The sequence below is a fragment of the Syngnathus scovelli genome, chromosome 6, assembly GCF_024217435.2.
Source record: "Syngnathus scovelli strain Florida chromosome 6, RoL_Ssco_1.2, whole genome shotgun sequence".
Classification (NCBI taxonomy): domain Eukaryota; kingdom Metazoa; phylum Chordata; class Actinopteri; order Syngnathiformes; family Syngnathidae; genus Syngnathus; species Syngnathus scovelli.
The window spans coordinates 694188-714194 of NC_090852.1; the positions used below are offsets into that span (position 1 = coordinate 694188).

General features: G+C 44.1%; 1 protein-coding gene across 15 annotated transcripts in view; it reads left to right on the top strand.

The window, feature by feature from the left end:
* Positions 1-20007, top strand: part of LOC125970552 (cytosolic carboxypeptidase 4) — a 104922-nt gene that overhangs the window by 73526 nt on the left and 11389 nt on the right. For all 15 annotated transcript variants that reach the window (XM_049722938.1, XM_049722942.1, XM_049722939.2 and 12 more), the window contains 8 exons: positions 1145-1229; positions 3204-3467; positions 3842-3922; positions 4079-4168; positions 12935-13083; positions 14516-14603; positions 15060-15192; positions 15499-15652. In XM_049722938.1, the coding sequence (XP_049578895.1) occupies positions 1145-1229; positions 3204-3467; positions 3842-3922; positions 4079-4168; positions 12935-13083; positions 14516-14603; positions 15060-15192; positions 15499-15652 (1044 nt within the window). The remainder of the gene's footprint in view (positions 1-1144; positions 1230-3203; positions 3468-3841; positions 3923-4078; positions 4169-12934; positions 13084-14515; positions 14604-15059; positions 15193-15498; positions 15653-20007) is intronic.

The following is a 20007-nucleotide window of genomic DNA, read 5'->3' on the forward strand; positions in this document are numbered from 1 at the left end:
CAAAATAAATCAGTTCTGTTTACTTTTTTAAATTCTATTCATAAAAACATATAACAAATCTACGATGTACAGACTTCCCATTTGAGCTGACTACATAGCTTGATATGAGTCAGAGATTTAAAAGACAAACAAAACAAGCTTGAATTGAATTAAACATGATGAAATAACGCTATTTAAACACAAAATGTACTTATCCATGGTAAAAGAGCCAAAGTTACAGGAAAAAGGAAGAGTATCAATAAGAATGAAAGACAAGTGTGGCTATTGTTTACAAGTAGCTCTTGCATGTTCTTCCCGTGCCCAGAGAAAACCCACGCGGGCACAGGAAGAACACACCCTTCTAACTTTGAGGCGGACATGCTAACCAGTGCGTCACCGAGCCATGTGTGTGTGTGTGTGTGTGTGTGTGTGTGTGTGTGTGTGCGTGTGTGTGCGTGTGTGCGTGTGCGTGTGCATAAGTGTGTGTGTGTGTGTGTGTGTGTGTGTGTGTGTGTGTGTGCGCGCGCGTGCGTGCGTGCGTGCGCGTGCGTGTGTGTTTATCAATGGAGCGCTGAGTTTCAAACCATGGATCTCAGTTTTAGTCCCCTTTAGTCTCAAAGGTATTGGAAAAGTTGTAAGACAAAATGAATAAGACAAAAATTCCAACTTTTATTTTATATTATTTACAATATGATGTGTAAAACTTAGAATGGTGCACCATATATCTGAAGCCGCCCACTTTTCAAATGAGCAAAATATTGGAACAGATACATATTATCAAATTAACTTAAAGTGAATCATGTTTAATATTTGGTGGCATCATCCTTATTTGCAATGACTGCATCAAGCCCACGGCACTTTGACTTCACGAGACTGTTGCGTTCTTCATTTGAAATGCTTTCCCAGGCCTTTACTGCAGCCTCTTTTTCTATCTTTTTGTTTCTTTCTGAGGGTCTCCTTTCAGGAGGTGAAATGCATATACTCTATTGGGGTATGGTCTGGTGAATGACTTGGCCAGTCTATACCTTCCACTATTTCCCCCTGATGAAGTCCTTTGTTGTGTTTGTATTGTTTTTTGGGTCATTTTCTTATTTAATTACCAAGTGTTATTTACATTAGCATGTTCCTAAAATGACCATCCACATTTTGTCTGTCCAATATGTAGCTCCTTGCCCGTTAAAGGTCAAAGATTTCTACAGTCATACTGGTATTAACACCAGATCTGGTGGAACCAAGACTGGAGAGACAAGGTAAGCTGTAAGTCATTAGTATTTGTTCTTTGTGGGTTCTGAGTAATTACCATCCCAAACATTAAATGCATGGTACATAAACTACAGTATGGACAGTCAGTCACTCATCCTCATTTCCTAAAAAAATATAATCAGACTTTTTTAAGGACTTACCGTAATTTTCGGACCAAAAGTCGCTCCGGAATATAGGTCGCATTAGCCATAAAATGCACAATAATGTGAAAGAAAAACATAAAAGTTGCTCTGGAGTACAAGTCGCATTTTGGGGGAAATTTATTCGACAAAATCCAACACCAAGAACAGACATGAACGAGCAACAACAGGCTAAACGATAGGTATGCTAACGTGACATAAACACAAATGAAGAGCTGAGAACGGGCCTGACGTAACATTCAGAGTTATTCAAATAACTATTACATAAATAACACGTTCATAAAACCATCTGCGTCACTTCGATTCATTAAATCCATCAATCGTCCATTATGGAAACGATGCCGCGTATGCGCCGCGCCGCTGACGTCTAAATATTCTAAATATTCCACAGACCCTTATAACGATATATAAAGTATATATCAAATAACTATCATATAAACAACAATATTATCAAACCATCTGTGTCAGTCCAAATCATTAAATCCATCGATCAAATTCCTCGTCCTTTGTCAACAACGCCGCGCGTGCGCCCTGACGTCAGCCTCGTCGTTATTCCACAGATCTAGTATATAACTATATTGTAGCGTTAACAAAGTACAAGGAAAGATATGGGTTTGGTAAACGGTTCTTTATTTAACAAAACAAGAATTCAACGAGCCAACAACTACTGAACTGTAACGATAAAAACATATACAAGTTGCTACACGAAATAAAATATATCAAATAACTATAACATAAATAGTTCACCGTCACACGGCCCCAAGCACCGGCGTTGACTTCCAGGCGTATGGCGGCGTGGACTTCCATCCGCGGAGGTGGCACTTCCAGCCACAGAGGTGGAAGAGAGCTCCATAGAATAGGACCGGGCGTGCGTAAAAGCCATGTCCGAGCCCCATCCAACGTCCCCGGACTGCCACCCGGCCGAGCGCCAGCCCACGACTTCCATCCACGGAGGTGAAAGAGAGCTCCGTAGAGTAGGACCGGGCGTGCGTAAAAGCCATGTCCGAGCCCCATCCACCGTCCCTGGACAGCCACCCGGCCGAGCGCCGGCCCCCGACTTCAATCCACGGAGGTGAAAGAAAGCTCCGTAGAGTAGGACTGGGCGTGCGTAAAAGCCATAATAGTTTTTAAACCTTCTGTGTCACTCCAAATCATTAAATCCTTCAAACTCTTCGTCCTCCGTGACACTTACAAACAAAGCCGCTAATGATGCCGGTAGTACGTGGGGCCCTTCGTCACCCCGTGCTCAATCTTTGTCCTTTATGTAAACAACTGCCGCGCCGCGCCACTGACGTCACTTAAAATTCAAATTACAGTAATCCCTTGCTACATCGTGGTTCGTTTATCGCAGTTTAACTTTTTTTTTCTTTTTTGAATTTTGAAAATTTGTGAAAAAATTCACATATAAGTCACTCCTCAGTATAAGTTGCCCCCCCACCCAAACTCTGAAAAAAAACTGCGACTTATAGTCCGAAAATTACGGTACATTGGTACCCAATGTTTTTTGCTCACTAGTTAGCGTTCCATTACAACTTTACTTGTGTGTGTGTGTGTGTGTGTGTGTGTGTGTGTGCGTGCGTGCGTGTGTGTGTGTGTGTGTGTGTGTGTGCGTGTTCGTGTGTGTGTGTGTGTGTGTGTGTGTGTGTGTGTGTGTGTGTGTGTGTGTGTGTGTGTGTGTGTGTGTGTGTGTGTGTGTGTGTGTTTGAGAAGTTTGTGGCTCATTTTTGTTATTGTAAATCACTGCCGTCTCCCCTGTTTTGGGAGTACATTTTCTGTTTTGTTTGTGACCACTGTCACATGATGCTTGTTTTCTCATCCTAGGGAAGAGGCCAACTCAAGTCTGACAGATGATGAACAGAAAAATAAAAATGAGGGAAATGGAAAATGTTATAATTCTCCTATGACATATTTAATCGACATACATGGTCATGACATCCCCTACCATGAACCCAGTATGTATCGTGCTGCAGCCCTGAAAACAAAATCTGTCCCAGGATTCAGCACGCTTGCTTTTCCTGATTTTTGGGGTCACGTCCCACCACCTGGAAATGAACCCATGGCTCCACGCAAGCCCAACATCCAGAGGTACCCTGACGCACAATATGAAGAAGGAAGTTGTAATGTTTCATTCAGAATATTTGTTGCAGTCAGTGTTGAGATTTCCTTGTTTGTGAGAAGTCTTTGAACACACCTCTAGTCTACCAACCAACATGTTCGAGTACAACGGAGGCAGGGTTTTAGTGAACCAGGTGTCTTCCTCCCGGGTTAGAAAAATAGCCTCCAAAATAACTCATATTTCATTAGAAATTAGATTGCCATTGTGCCAAAGGTAATAGCATATATAAACAAACAATCCTGTAATTAACTGTGGAAAGCTTAAAATAGCCCTGATGCGCACATGATACAGCTCTTTTAATCTTCATTTCATTTGCATGGCTTTTAATTTTTTGTTTTCACAGGCAGAAAGTGCTTGAAGATATCCAACGTTTCTTGAATACCGATATCATCAACCAAGTGGTCTTTGATTTGGAAGATGAGTGGTAGGTTAAAAATATAGAAACATTTAGTAATTTTTCTGCATCGGACATCTTTATTTGTTTACTGTACGCAGCAAGTGACAAGTTTTAAAAGAACAATCCATTTGTTGGTAAATCATTAGTTAAATAAAAAAAAAAATCAATTATATTTTCTTTTAGTTTGCAGTTTCCACCTGCAAAGCCAGACTCCTTGAGATTCTTTTCCAGTTTTGAATGCGGCAACCTGAGAAAAGCTATTCGCGTTCGCAGGTAAGTATGCATTTGTAATGGGAATAAGGTTACAAAAACTAAAGAAAAAAGGGAAAAGATCCTCAAATAGTATGATTTACATTACAATTTAATCAGACTATCCACACAAGATATCATCAACCAAGTGGTCTTTGATTTGGAAGATGAGTGGTAGGTTAAAAATACAGAAACATTTTGGCATTTTTCTGTATTGTCAGGTAGCAATGCGCATTGAAAGAAATTGGTCGATAAATGAAGAAAGTTAACCTTAAAGTACACCTTTTAGGCAGACTTTGGGGTCCAGAATTTTAGAATCTCATTAATTCCGAAAGCACATTATTATTAAAGTCTTGAAAGTGTAATAAAATTAGAGCCATGCATACAAGTGTTTCGAAAATTACAGCATAAGCAAAGATCTATCAGCCCTTACCGATCGCAGTCTCTGTGGTTGCACAATGGAGTGCTGTTCCGACTTCTTATTCTTATCGCCTTTAAATTAGTCACGGAAATTAAATCACTAGTGCTAAGGTTTACACGTTAGTCATGTAGCTTCGTAGGGTCTTTATATCACTCATTTAAAGTACGACTTCAAAATCAATTCAAAGTCTATTGTGGTGTCCACTAAACAACATTTTTTTCTGAGTTTATTTGAAATATTTTTCATTTAACCAAAGCTACATCCCAACGTTTTAGGCAACATTAGTTGCGTGTTGTTTTCCAAATGTTTTAAGGTTAATGCTCACAGTTCAAAAGAAAATGACAATGAAAAGTAATTGGGGTCCACGACCAAACCGCGTTAGCCAGAAAGTCGCCTTGAATCGAAGAGCGTTCTATCGAGGTTTAGGTGAATTATTATTGTTATTATAGGTGTATTATTTTTAATATACTGCACACACGTTAAGGTTTTGCAACAGTCAGACGAATTCCTTTAAAGTAGAAATGTCATGCTTATGAATATTTCCTTTTTACACTTTAAGCGCCTATATAAAGTAGAACAGCAAAGCTTTTGTGTGAATTATTTGTCGTTATTGCATCACAGGCCCTCTTCAGAGCAAGACGTTTTGGTGTGTCTTTTTAAATGCAAATGAGATACTTCACACCCCGCTCCATCCAGGCTGTAAGATGTGCGCCCCCCTTTCCAGTCAAACATATTTGTAGTTTGTTAGCAGAGATAGTTTATTTGCAACGCACACTTTTTGATTGATTAAAAGATGTCAACAGCAACAACTGTCTCTCCAACCATGCATAACACGTAACAGAATAAATGCACATGTATTGTAAACAAGCATAGCGTTCGCGAGAGGCTAACAAATGCATTTAACACATTATTGTTCTCCAAGAATAAAACAGTACCTTTGATGCAGTTGATCTGATACGACTACCGTAATTTTCTGACTCAAAGTCGCTCCGGAATATAGGTCGCATTAGCCATAAAATGCCCAATAACGTGAAAAAAAAAACATATATAAGTCGCTCGGGAGTATAAGTCGCATTTTGGGGGGCAAATTTATTCGACAAAATCCAACACCAAGACCAGACATGAACAAGCAACAACAGGCTAAACGTTAGGTATGCTAACGTGACATAAACACAAACGAAGAGCTGAGAACGGGCCTGACGTAACATTCAGAGTTATTAAAAAAACTATTACATAAATAACACGTTAATAAAACCATTTGTGTCACTCCAATTCATTAAATCCATCAATCGTCCTTTGTCAACAATGCGTGCGCGCCGCTGACGGCGCTTGCACTTCAAAATATTCCACAGGCCCATATAACAATATATAAATTAGATATAAAATAACTATTATATAAGCAATAGTATTATCAACCCATCTGTGCACTCTAAATCATTAAATCCATCGATCAAATTCCTCGTCATTTGTCAACAACGCCGCGCGTGCGCCCTGACGTCAGCCTCGTCGTTATTCCACAGATCTACTATATAACTATATGGTAGCGTTAACAAAGTTCAAGGACGTGGGTTTGGTAAATGGCTCTTTATTTGACAAAACAAACTTCCAGGCGTGTGGCGGCGTGGACTTCCAGCCACGGAAGTGGAAGAGAGCTCCATAGAATAGAACCGGGCGTGCGTAAAAGCCATGACCGAGCACTATCCACCGTCCCCGGACAGCCACCCGGCCGAGCGCCGGCCCCAGACTTCCATCCACGGAGGTGAAAGAGAGCTCCATAGAATAGGACCGGGCGTGCGTAAAAGCCATGACCGAGCCCCATCCACCGTCCCTGGACAGCCACCCGGCCGATCGCCGGCCCCAGACTTCCATCCACTGAGGTGAAAGAGAGCTCCATAGAATAGGACCGGGCGTGCATAGAAGCTATAATAGTTTTTCAAACCTTCTGTGTCACTCCAAATCCTTAAATCCTTCAAATTCTTCATCCTCCGTGTCACTTAGAAACAAAGCCGCTAATGATGCCGGTAGTACGTCGGGCCCTTCGTCATCTTCGTCATCCCGTGATCAATCTTTGTCCTTTTTGTAAACAACCGCCGCGCACGCCGCGCCGCGCTGCTGACGTCACTTGAAATTCAAATTACAGTAATCCTTTGCTACATCGCGGTTCGTTTATCGCGGTTTCACTTTTTTGGGGGGAAATTTTTGGGAAAAAAAAACACATAAGTTGCTCCTTATTATAAGTCGCCCCCCCCCACCCAAACTATGAAAAAAAACGCGACTTATAGTCAGAAAATTACGGTACTAAAATACATTGACAAGTGAATCAGAATCAATGGAGCTCATAGCACTAAAATCAGCAGAAAGACTGATGCTAATGCTCTGAAAACAAGGACATCATAGACATGCAATAATCCATCCATCCATTTTCTGTACCGCTTTGTTCCCACGGGGGTCGCGGGCGTGCTGGAACCTATCCCAGCCGTCATCGGGCAAGCGGGGGACACCCTGAACTGGTTGCCAGCCAATGGCAGGGCACACAGAGACGAACAACCATCCGCACTCGCACTCAAACCCAGGGGCAATTTGGAGTTCTCAATCAGCCTACCAAGCATGTTTTTGGGATGTGGGAGCAAACCGGAATGCCCGAAGAAAACCTACGTGGACATGGGGAGAACATGCAAACTCCACACAGGGAGGGCCAGAGGTGGAATCGAACCCGCACCCTCCTAACTGTGAGGCGAACGTGCTAACCAGTGCGATGCAATAATATGAAAGTGAAGTACAGCTTATTATTTTTGTGTCGTCTCAACGTTGCCGCTTTACGGTGTCCGTCGTTTCCATAGATTGAAGGAACTGAACCGTCAATGAAACAATGTCTTTCGGCAAATCCTTCTCTATACTGACAGGAGATTTCTGAAACACTCGCCCCTGAACAAGCAGGAATTTTGCCCACATACCGATGTGAGAACTGAAAAATTAAATTCAAAACTTTAACACTTCTTTGATGCTGGGGGATGACGTAATGAGTTGTGTGGATTAATGCAGTGGTCCCCCACCTTTTTTTTGCGCCACGGACCGGTTACGACCGGCCTTTATATAAATAAATAATACATTTATATAAATAAAAAATACATTTATAATAAATATATATAAATACAACGAAATAAAATGATACGACTGGCATAAAAACAAGTATAAGCAACATAAAATTAAAACTCACCATTCAGTTGAATTAGTGGGAGCACTGAGCTTGTTTCTCAGAAACGACCCGGTGCCATCTAGGCGTAATCAGAGACAATGACACCCGAAGTGGTTAAGGCAGTGGTCACCAACACGGTGCCCGCGGGCACCAGGTCGCCCGTGAGGACCGCATGAGTCGCCCGCAGGACTGTTCTAAAATTAGCTCAAATAGCGGCATTTGTCAGCGAGCTGCATCTATTTATTTTACAGTCAAACCTCGGTTTTCTAACGTCCCGGTTCTCGAACAAATTGGAATTGGAACAAAAAATTCGAGAATTCTTTTGTTTCGGTTGTCGAACAAAATTTGGAGGTCGAACCTCGCGAGATGAGGCGGGAGGACCCGAAAAAACCCGACCGCGCGGCCCGGATGCCGACTGACTCCGTTGTTATTGTATTTTCGTTACTTGCCTCACCAACCCCAACCCTCACCGCACGTCACTGCCCTAATCATACCTCCAAAGAAAGCAAGTGGGAGCAGTAAAGACATCCTAAAACACAAAGACGCTCTTAAAGCAATGCGACAGTGAGCGCCCGGCGCGCTGCGGTAGCGCGGTCGGACCAAATTGAGCTCCCTGCGCACTGAGCTTCACTTAAATTTTGGAAAGTACATCCGGACTTTAAAAATATTTTCTAAATTTTAGCGACCGCTCTGTTACAATAATGCGACCAGCGCGGTGCAGTTGCGTGGTCGGTGACACGACACTGTTGCGCGTTCGGCCGTGCGCTGCAGTTGCTGTAAGGGATCGGACAGTACAGCCAAGACTTTATTGTGGAAGGGGATGTTGGGGGTGGCTGGCGCTGGGGTGGCTGGCGCTGGAGCGGCGATCTGGCTGGGGTGGACAAGCAGTTCTGTGGATTCGAATTGTAAGTCAGATTCTCAGGGACAGATGAGCGAAGCATCACGGGACAGACTAACACTCGGGTCTGCGCTGGCGGCGCTGATATAGCGCTTTCCATGAACCCGTGGCAGGTGACGGCGATTCCACTGACAGGGGGGCGTGGTCCTGTCGCAGGTGCCACCAGCACGTGACAGTTGCGTGATCGGACAAAATTAAGCTCCCTGGGCACTTAAGTCCACTTAAATTTTGGAAAGTACATCAGGACTTTAAAAATATTTTCAAAATTTCAGCGACGGCTCTGTCATAATAATGCGACCAGCGCGGTGCAGTTGCGCGGTATGCGACGCGCTGCGGTTGCACGTTCAGCGGTGCGCTGCAGTTGTGCGATCGGACAAATACGCGCAAATGAAAAAATGCTTAAAAAAATTTTTTGTCTTGAAATGGATTATTTGTAATATGAAAAATAGATTCGGAATTCGACCGAATTGCTTCTCGAACCGCCTTCTGGAACGGATTGTGGTCAAAAACCAAGGTTTGACTGTATTTTTGCTATTCTTGTTAAAATCACACTTACATGCGAATTGGAAAATGACAATAATAACACATAGCGAAAGCCAAATTGAGCAAATTGGCTATTTCAGAAGTGTGTGTGTCACGTCTCGTCCCCAACTGCTCCACTATGTCTCTGTTTTGGTTTCTGTCTGTGTGCTCGCCCCTCCCCTCCTGTGTGCCCATGATCAGTGTGATTATTCCCACCTGCCTCTCGTTACCTGTCGTGTATATAAGTCCTGTCTGCCCCTCACTCCCGGTCGGATCATTGGTTGTGGTTGTTTGGTGTTGGATTTATGTTGTGTGTTCATGTCATGATGTCTTTTTGGTTCCTGTCGTTGGTAATGTCACCCTGTCTTTTTGTTTCACGTCTTTTTGGTCAGTCTCGTTGTTAGGTTTTGTTAAGTCATGTCAGTTGCCGAGTCTGTTAGTTTGCGTTGTTCAATAAACCCTGCTCCATGCTCCACCGTGACAGTGTGTCAAACTGGTAGCCCTTTGCCTTAACCAGTACCCAGGAAGTAGCTCTCGGTTTAAGAAAGGTTGGTGACCCCTGGGTTAAGGTTTGTCTTTTAATGCAGGATGCTTGGTCCCCATGTGCCGAAGCAGTTTTGAAGGCTTCATTGCCTCGTTAGCTACCCTGTCGCCACATATTATGCAGAGTGGGCTTGGCGCGTCAGAGTCACCTGTGGCGATAAATCCATATTTTAAGTAGGACTCCAGAAATTTTCTTTTAAATGCAGCGTTGTTTTTCTTAGAAGTCGTAGCCTCTTCTTCTTCCGTCTACTCATTGGGTTTTTTTCCCTTTCCGAAGAAGCTTTCCAAACATATCTGTTTCTTGCTCGTACTAGTGCGGCGGGCATGTTCTGCTCAACATCGGCGGAAGTGGGTTTTATGGCGTTCTGGACTTTGGTGCGGAGAGATTAAGGGCGCTCGGACTGCTTCGTCATGGAGCGACGCCGGACTGGCCTGCTCTTCCTCCCCCGGTTGGACTGCGTCGTGAGCTCGGACTGCTCCGTCCTGGAGCATTGTTGGGATGCGTCGGCAGCGGGTCTGCGAGGCAGCGGAAGAGGGGCCAGCGCGGCGACGTCGGGCCAGGCTTGCGGCCAACCCAGCTCGCCCAGCCGTGCCTTCCATTCTCCTGGCGTACGTTCGTTCACGGGACGACAAGATGGGTTGCGTTCGGCTGATAGGATCCACGAACCGGACAGTGCGTGCCTGCTGTGTGCTCGTGTTCACAGTGGCCTGGTTGACTGTCATCTTTTCTGACTCTGCTGTGCATCGAGAGCGGCTAGCGTGCTATCACTCTTATTGTTCATCTTCTTGTTTTATTTTTCCTGTGTTGTTTACTTGTATGTGCTGAGGTGACATGTCACGTGATCGAGACACGCGTCTTGACCTGAACCGACGGATGTAAATGAGAGAGAGTTGCCTATTTTTTTTATATTTTTCAAAATAAATTCTTACTCATTTTTGCTAGCTTTGTGGGGTCGACTGGGGAAACGTCACATGACCGGGACGAGCATCTTGACCTGAATTGATTGTCGATAAAAATATATTTCTTTTTCTGTGCGGCTTGGCGGCCCGGTACTAAGTGACCCACGGACCGGTCCGCGGACCGGTGGTTAGGGGACCCCTGGATTAATGCATCTAAGCAAGGAACATTTTGATCTCTCCAATTTCCCCTTTGCATCCTTGAGTTTGGACTACAAAAGCCTTTCAGAGTAATAAAGTGTGACGGACAAGACAGTACAACCAAATACGGCACGAGGTGGACTTTATTGAATGGAGGGAAAGAGGAAGTGGAGAGCTGAAGTTCTGGCTTGACTGGGGTGGTGGAGTGGCTGGCTCGTGGCTGACAGGCAGAATCGGCAGCACCGCCCAGCCGTGCCTTCCATTCTCCTGGCGTACGTTCGTTCGCGGGACGACAAGATGGGTTGCGTTCGGCTGATAGGATCCACGAACCGGACAGTGCGTGCCTGCTGTGTGCTCGTGTTCTGTGCGGCTTGGCGGCCCGGTACCAAGTGACCCACGGACCGGTCCGCGGACCGGTGGTTGGGGGACCCCTGGATTAATGCATCTAAGCAAGGAACATTTTGATCTCTCCAATTCCCCCTTTGCATCCTTGAGTTTGGACTACAAAAGCCTTTCAGAGTAATAAAGTGTGACGGACAAGACAGTACAACCAAATACGGCACGAGGTGGACTTTATTGAATGGAGGGAAAGAGGAAGTGGAGAGCTGAAGTTCTGGCTTGACTGGGGTGGTGGAGTGGCTGGCTCGTGGCTGACAGGCAGAAGCGGCAGCTCGCCCAGCCGTGCCTTCCATTCTCCTGGCGTACGTTCGTTCGCGGGACTTTATTGAATGGAGGGAAAGAGGAAGTGGAGAGCTGAAGTTCTGGCTTGACTGGGGTGGTGGAGTGGCTGGCTCGTGGCTGACAGGCAGAAGCGGCAGCACCGCAACTGGTCACCATCCACCAAGTGACTGATGGGCAGATGGCAGGAACCAACCTGGTGAGACAAGCAACAGAGCGAGCACGCAGCGCCACAGGGAGTAGTGCGTAATCGGGGTCTTGGGCAGGCAGATTGTCAGGGAAAGCGACAAGTAGAGCGTGGTCAAAAAACGGGTGAATGTTCAGGGCAGGCGGCGAGCACGGCTGAACGGGTTAGTACACGGACAGAGTTGGCAACACGAGTTAGATGGCAGAAATGCAGTGCGCTTATGACAGGCATCACAGACAGACTGACAATGATGAATTATTGGGGTGTAAATAGAGTCTACTAACGAGCAGAGACAGATGCGGGTGATTCCTAGATTGCATGGGCGTGTCTGTGAACACTGTGAGAGTGGCCGGCTGGTTTGCAGGTGATGCAGGCACATGACATAAAGATGGCGGATTTGCTAAACCGTTTGGCCACATCCATTACCTTGTGTGGTAGTGCTGCCCCAAAGACTGTGACATAATAGATAAAAACATGTAATAGAAAATGGATAAAATTGAACGGAGTAAAAAATATCCCCCAAACAGATTAAAAAAGTATCTCTTCAGCACCTGGAGGGATTAGATTAAAATTGTCTACAATCCTGGAGACTCCAAGTGCACGATAAAATGTATTTAAAAGCAAGAAAATTGGATTTTCCATGTTGTCTCATCTCAGTCTGGCAACACTTACATTTTGAAATAGAGCATTTTTTAAAAAAAATTGTTTATTCTCCATGATTCCCTACGACTAATTGGCGACCAGTTCAGAGTGTAGTTTGCCTTTTCCCGATGTCAGCTGAGACAGGCTCCAGCACCCCACACGACCCTTCATAGGATAAACGGTGTTGAAAATGGATGGATGCTGTATTTATTCATCCATGTTTAATACATCATGTAGAAGCATGTTCTGGATGGGCTGAATCTTTATTTTTGTAGCACTTAAGAGCCCCGAACTACTATATCATTTTCAGTCAACAGCAAGTGGACAAATGGCCACTGCCCAAGATGGATGAAAACGAGTGGATTTTGCTCCTTGGGTTATATTCCATAAATGCAATACTGATCAGAATACCAACCATGTTTAGACTAGTGCCACATAGCTTTGTCAAAAAACATCACATACAGACTTAAAAAAGATGTGCCGTCTGGATTGGGTTGTGTGCGTATCGTTTCTCATTTTTCTAATTAACATAATTATTGAAAATATAAAAACATTTATGGTTTTGTTGCTGATGCATCTGTTATTTGAACGCTTTTTCTCTGTAGATACGAATATGACTTAATATTGAATGCAGATGCCAACTGTTCCCAGCACACTCAGTGGTTTTATTTTGAAGTCAGTAACATGGTGCCTGATGTTCCCTACCGTTTCAATATCATCAACTGTGAGAAGAGCAACAGCCAGTTCAACTACGGTGAGGACTGTTGTGACGCAAACACTAACAGTGAGAAGAATCTGCTAAACTGCACCGAGGACATTGCTGCTAAAAAAACCCAAAAACTTTTCATTTAGCTCAAACAAATTAATCTTGGCTCTTTTTCTAACCTGGGTACTTTTTTCATCCAAGCTTTGGTAGCGTCGTCTCTGTAACGTACTGTAGTTTGGGTCCAAAAAGTTTATTAGATGAGGAACACCAGTCTTTTCTAGGACAGATTATCTAAAATCAATTAATTGGACAATCCTTTGTGTTGTTTTTCGTCATTTTGCATTAGCTTTTCTCTTCTTTGAAATACCTCCATAAGTGTTTGCTGCTTTGGCTTTGCAGCCTTGCACTTGTAAGTGACGAATTAATTTTCCAGCATTAAAGTGAGCTCTGCTGGTTCCGCCACGAGGATTTGCTTGTTTAGCGCAATTGCATGTCGCTGTTTGACTATCGTTATGTTGTAGTGAAAATTAATTAAAAATTGATTAATGAATAAAAATATTAGATTGCCATTGTGCCAAATGCATGCCAAAGTAACTGTGAAAAGCTTAAAATACCAAACAGCTCCTTTAATAAATTCCACCTCATCCACTCTAGTTGGCTTCAGAACAAAAGGCATCTCACTGAGTGCAGACATTGATTTCAGTTGTTAGAGTTGTGCACACTCCAACTTATTTTGCAAGAACCAAACAGGAGACAAGTAAGTCCTCTTAAGCACCTGCAGGTGGAGAGTCCATTCGTCGCTGTCTGAACAGCGATGATCGAATGAAGTCTGACTCAGGCCTCTTGCAGGAGCATTTTTATTGAGAGAAACAGAGAGTGGGGGTCAGAGTAGACAAATGGCCGAAGCCCCTGGCTGATCAAAGCACAGCAGGGGGTCCTTCACGATGTTGTGTGAACAAAACAACTTTGATTGCTTCCTCTGCAGCTAGTCAATCAGTTCAAAAGATCTTAGCACTTTGTTCTACTACTTTTGTTAAGACAGGACAGGCGAGGGTAATTATTACAGGTTACATTCCAACATAATCCTACGATAAAGATAACCTGGAAAACCCTAACATCAGTCATGGTGCGTTAATCTTACTCAGACTGAAGCTTATTATCCTTTTACTCTTGGAAATACAAAATTGCTCCAGTTTTCCTACTTACATAAGCCTGGAGCTGATCTTCCCATCTTGATGGGTAATAAATGAAGTAATGTAGCAAGGCTGGGGAAAAATGTGTTTTCCTTCTCATCCATAGTATGTGAACTAAAAGTCTTCCAGTTCAGAAGTTGATTCTATCATAACATACAATATTTCAAGTCAAATTTAGAACAATTTGAACTTAGAATCCAAACGCTTGTTCTTAAATCTCTATTTACTCTTGCATTTGGCGCAAATCTTTTCCTGAATTAGTATTTGTGTGCATTTGCTTACTACAGGAATGCAGCCAGTGCTTTACTCAGTACGGGATGCATTAAATGGCAAACCCCAATGGTGCAGGTCTGGGACAGAAATTTGCTATTTCAGGTAAAACTGGACTACTCATATTCATACATCTTTTCCATGTATTGTATTGTTCTTATTGTGTTTTGTTGTGTTGTATACTAATATTATTTGCAATGTGTTGGAACACACCTAGATGATTCAAATTAATGAAGATGTAAAACATCTACGAAAAAATACAAGCGAGAGTCTTCAAAACATTCTTTATACCTTCTCATTAGTAGGTAGTTGCCAATTGATCCAGATGCAGTAAAACTTCCAGTCATTATCCATTCTTTTAATTGCATTTCTATACACGCATAAACATTGAGAAACTGAGAACTAGTTAACATTGGGTCAACAGATGGGTCAGTCCAGACCCCAGCAGGCATGAATTGCCATGTGAAATATTTCAAGGTTTTTGTCGCAATGCAACATGCAAATAAAAATGGCACATTCCAGCACATGGCCTCATTCATATTTTTTCATTTTATTCTACAGAAACCACTTCTGTCCCGTTCGTGGCCGACTGAGAACAACATTTTATACACTAACATTCACCATCACCTTCAAATACAGTGAGGATGTCTGTTACCTGGCCTACCATTACCCTTATACATACTCTGCTCTAAGGGTTAGTAAATATAATTTCCCTGTTATAGTCTATCCTAATATTCCTTTCAAAATGTCAGCTCTGTAGTTGTGGTGGTTTCCTTTCATTGAAAACTGACTTCTTCATCCACAGGGCTGCATTTTGCTCTTTTTTTTTTTTTTTTTTTAAGTAATATTGTGGGCTCATTATAAGAATCATAGCAATGTCACAAAGTTTGTCCAATAACCATAAAACATGATTTTCAATAATAGAGTATAATGCTTGTAAGAAATAACCAATAATTAATATTTCATATAATAACTTACACATTTGCATTATGTTCCTCAGGCTCATCTGCGTTTGCTGAATAGATCAGTTGATCCCAGTAAGGTGTTTTTCCGAGAACAGGTTCTTTGTCCTACTCTTGCTGGCAATGCTTGCCCATTTGTCACCATCACTGCATGTCATCCCAGCAAGAGCTATACAGATATTCATCAGCTGCGTGAGTAGTAATCTCAAGTGTGCCTATTAAATACAATGTGGGTGTCGTTGTTTTTATTATTACTGTTTGGTTTTCACTTTTTCTGTTATTTGTACTATGATAGATTAGTCTATGAAGATTTTTCAAAATGCCGTGCCGATATATCCGGGCTTTAAACTTCCCTGTGAGGCCTGACCTGTGCTCTGAGTGCATAGCTTGGATCGCTGCTGTTTCCCTCAGGGAAGCATCGAAGATCTTGCCCAAGCTTTTCACCGGCTTGTCTGTCAGTAATGGAATTTGAAGACCGTTCATGTTGTCTATACTTCTTAGCGCCTGTACATTGGGGTTCCTAGAGGGTTGCCTCCTTCTGCTTTCGGTACATGGATGGGTCATAACTGTTTTTTGTGCCTGTACACCAAACAACAGTTCAGTTCGTTGCCCACGGTGAAAGACGTAGAGTACGCGTGGGCATACTTGGGTTCACCCCAGTGTACTAGAGGTTATCTTCCCTCCGCCTTTGAGCGTGTGTGTGTGTGTGTGGGGGGGGGGGGGGGGGGGGGCGGTGGGGTGGGAGAGGGTTGTCTGTTTGTTGTTTGTGCACCAAACAACTGTTAAGATTAGACACCCTTTTTGGAGTCCTTGGAAGGAGTGCTGGAGAATGCTCCTTCTGGGGACTACCTCGTTCTGCTGGGCGACTTCAATGTTCACGTGGGCAAGGAAAGTGAAACCTGGAAGGGCGTGTTTGGGAGAAACATCACCCCCCACCCCCCGGATCTGAACCTGAGTGGACTTCTGTGCTCGACATGGATTGTCCATAACACCATGTTCAAGCATAAGTGTGTCCATATGTGCATTTGGCACCAGGACACCTTAGGCCGCAGTTCGATAATCGATTTTGGAGACATCTCATCTCATCAGATTTTTGGCCGCATGTTTTGCAACTCGCATAAAGAGAGGGCTACAGCTGACACCTTGCGGTGTGTTGGCTCAGATGGTGGGGGAAGATGCATGTCCAACCTGGCAGACTCTAACGTATTGTGAGGGTTTGCTGGAAAGGACTGGCAGAATCCCCTGTCAGAAATACTTCCACCTCTGGCAGAACAGATGAAGGAATCTTATCGGGCCGTTTTGGCCTGCGGGACTCCGGAGGCAACCGGCAGATACCGGATGGCCAAGCAAATTGCAGCTTCGGCGGTTGCTGAGACTTTCAAGTGTATTACTTCTTCCCACACTTGAAGGGTTGTACCAAACTGAACTTGAACTGGATTCCACTCAATAACCAGACTGTTGTTCCATTGTTTCCATTTATTTTTTTCACCCGTGATTTTCTTCCAACTTGTCAATCATTTGTTGTAAGGATGGTCTCAGTTGTACTTAACAGTTTGCAAGTTAGCTGCAAGTTAGACCACCCTTACAACAAATGATTGACAAGTTGGAAGAAAATCACAGGTGAAGGAAATAAATGGAAGCAATGGAACAACAGTCTGGTTATTGAGTGGAATCCAGCTCAAGTTCAGTTTGGTACAACCCTTCAAGTGTGGGAAGAAGTAAAACACTTGACAGTGAAAAACTGGCTGTCTGTTCAGATCTTTTCTCTCTTTTTGGTACTTTTCTGTATTTGCTCTGTATTCCCGTGCTGCTGGAGGTGATGTTTTTGCCCATTAGCTCTTTCCTTCTGGTGTCCTTGATTATATTCAGGTGAGTAGCGCGCACACGCCCTGATAGCCTCGTTCGACGCAAGTGAGTAGCGTGCGCGCGCACAGTCAGCTGCCGTTCGCCGTGACAGAGACAAAGACACAGGCGTGGGAGGAATTCGGCAAGGTCATGGAGAATGATTTCCTAACGGCTATGAGGAAATTCTAGTCCACTATCCGACGACACAGGAGGGTGAAGCAGTGCACCATTAACACTTTGTGCAATGGAGACGGTGTGCTGCTTACCTCAACTCGGGACGTTGTGAGTCAGTGGGGAGAATACTTCGACGACCTCCTCAATTCCACCAACATTTCCCGAACCCGGTGGTGGACACAGACACTAAGGGATGTTGTTAAGCTGAAGAAAGAGTTCTATTGGTCCTTTTTGCCCTGTGGGACTCTCGAGGCAGATGACATGTACCGGATAGCCAAGTGAAACACAGCTTCGGCTGTTGCTGATGCAAAAACTCGGGCGTGGGAGGAGTTCACTGAGGCTGTAGAAAATGACTTCTGGGCGGCTCCATGGAAATTCTGGTCCACCATCCAACGTCTCTGGAGGGGGAAGCTGTGCACTGTTTGCACTGTATGGTGGAGATGGGGTGCTGCTGACCTCAATTTGGCATGTGAATTGGTGAGGGGAATATACTTCGAGATGTCCTAAAATCCACTGACATGCCTTCCATCGATGAAGCAGAACCTGGGGATTTTGTAGACACTCCTATTCCTGGAGTTAAAGTCAGAGTGATGGTTAAAAAGCTTCTCAGTGGCAAGGGGTGGATGATATCTGCCCAGGGTTTCTAAAGGCTCTGGATGTTGTAGGGCCGTTGTTAGGGTTGACAAATTATTTTGATCGTATGATTATGTTGGAATGTTGACTAGAATCATTAACTTTGTTAAAACCTTCCACCTTTACTTGACTCATTGAAACTTTCCACATTCAGTTGTTGAAACCTTTCAAATGATGTGGAAACATTCTTGCTTGGTTAGTTATCTAAAATGCTCCACTAGTATCTGTTTCCACAACCTTGTAAAACAAAGAGCTAAGACCCTCTGCACTGATCAACCAGTTTGCAGAGGAGACCACCGACACCTGTTCACTCTCACCCCCACCCTGTTTTCTCTCAATAAATATTCCCTTGCAAGAGGCAGAAGGCAGACTGCTTTCAAGCACCTCTGTACCACACAGGGTGCTGATGGCTTTCTCCGCTTGCAAGCGTAAAATGTGTAAAAACTGTCTCACGTGTGGTTCTTGCATAAAAGGTAGAGTGGGCAAGACTCTATCAGCCATCTTGGTTGACACGTCTCCACATCGCATGGGGATCTAGGAAAGTGCCTCTGGATTGGCCTCCGTTGTACTCGAACATGTTGGTTGGTAGACTAGAGGTGTGTTCAAAGACTTCTCACAAACAAGGAAATCTCAAACACTGACTGCAACAAATATTCTGAATGAAACACTACAACTTCCTTCTTCATATTGTGCGTCAGGGTACCTCTGGATGTTGGGCTTGCGTGGAGCCATGGGTTCATTTCCAGGTGGTGGGACGTGACCCCAAAAATCAGGAAAAGCAAGCGTGCTGAATCCTGGGACAGATTTTGTTTTCAGGGCTGCAGCACGATACATACTGGGTTCATGGTAGGGGATGTCATGACCATGTATGTCAATTAAATATGTCATAGGAGAATTATAACATTTTCCATTTCCCTCATTTTTATTTTTCTGTTCATCATCTGTCAGACTTGAGTTGGCCTCTTCCCTAGGATGAGAAAACAAGCATCATGTGACAGTGGTCACAAACAAAACAGAAAATGTACTCCCAAAACAGGGGAGACGGCAGTGATTTACAATAACAAAAATGAGCCACAAACTTCTCAAACACACACACACACACACACACACACACACACACACACACACACACACACACACACACACACACACGCACGCACGCACGCACGCACGCACGCACGCACGCACGCACGCACACACACACACACACACACACACACACACACACAAGTAAAGTTGTAATGGAACGCTAACTAGTGAGCAAAAAACATTGGGTACCAATGTACCGTAATTTTCGGACTATAAGTCGCAGTTTTTTTTCAGAGTTTGGGTGGGGGGGGCAACTTATACTGAGGAGTGACTTATATGTGAATTTTTTCACAAATTTTCAAAATTCAAAAAAGAAAAAAAAGTTAAACTGCGATAAACGAACCACGATGTAGCAAGGGATTACTGTAATTTGAATTTCAAGTGACGTCAGTGGCGCGGCGCGGCAGTTGTTTACATAAAGGACAAAGATTGATCACGGGGTGACGAAGGGCCCCACGTACTACCGGCATCATTAGCGGCTTTGTTTGTAAGTGACACGGAGGACGAAGAGTTTGAAGGATTTAATGATTTGGAGTGACACAGAAGGTTTAAAAACTATTATGGCTTTTACGCACGCCCAGTCCTACTCCACGGAGCTTTCTTTCACCTCCGTGGATTGAAGTCGGGGGCCGGCGCTCGGCCGGGTGGCTGTCCAGGGACGGTGGATGGGGCTCGGACATGGCTTTTACGCACGCCCGGTCCTACTCTACGGAGCTCTCTTTCACCTCCGTGGATGGAAGTCGTGGGCTGGCGCTCGGCCGGGTGGCAGTCCGGGGACGTTGGATGGGGCTCGGACATGGCTTTTA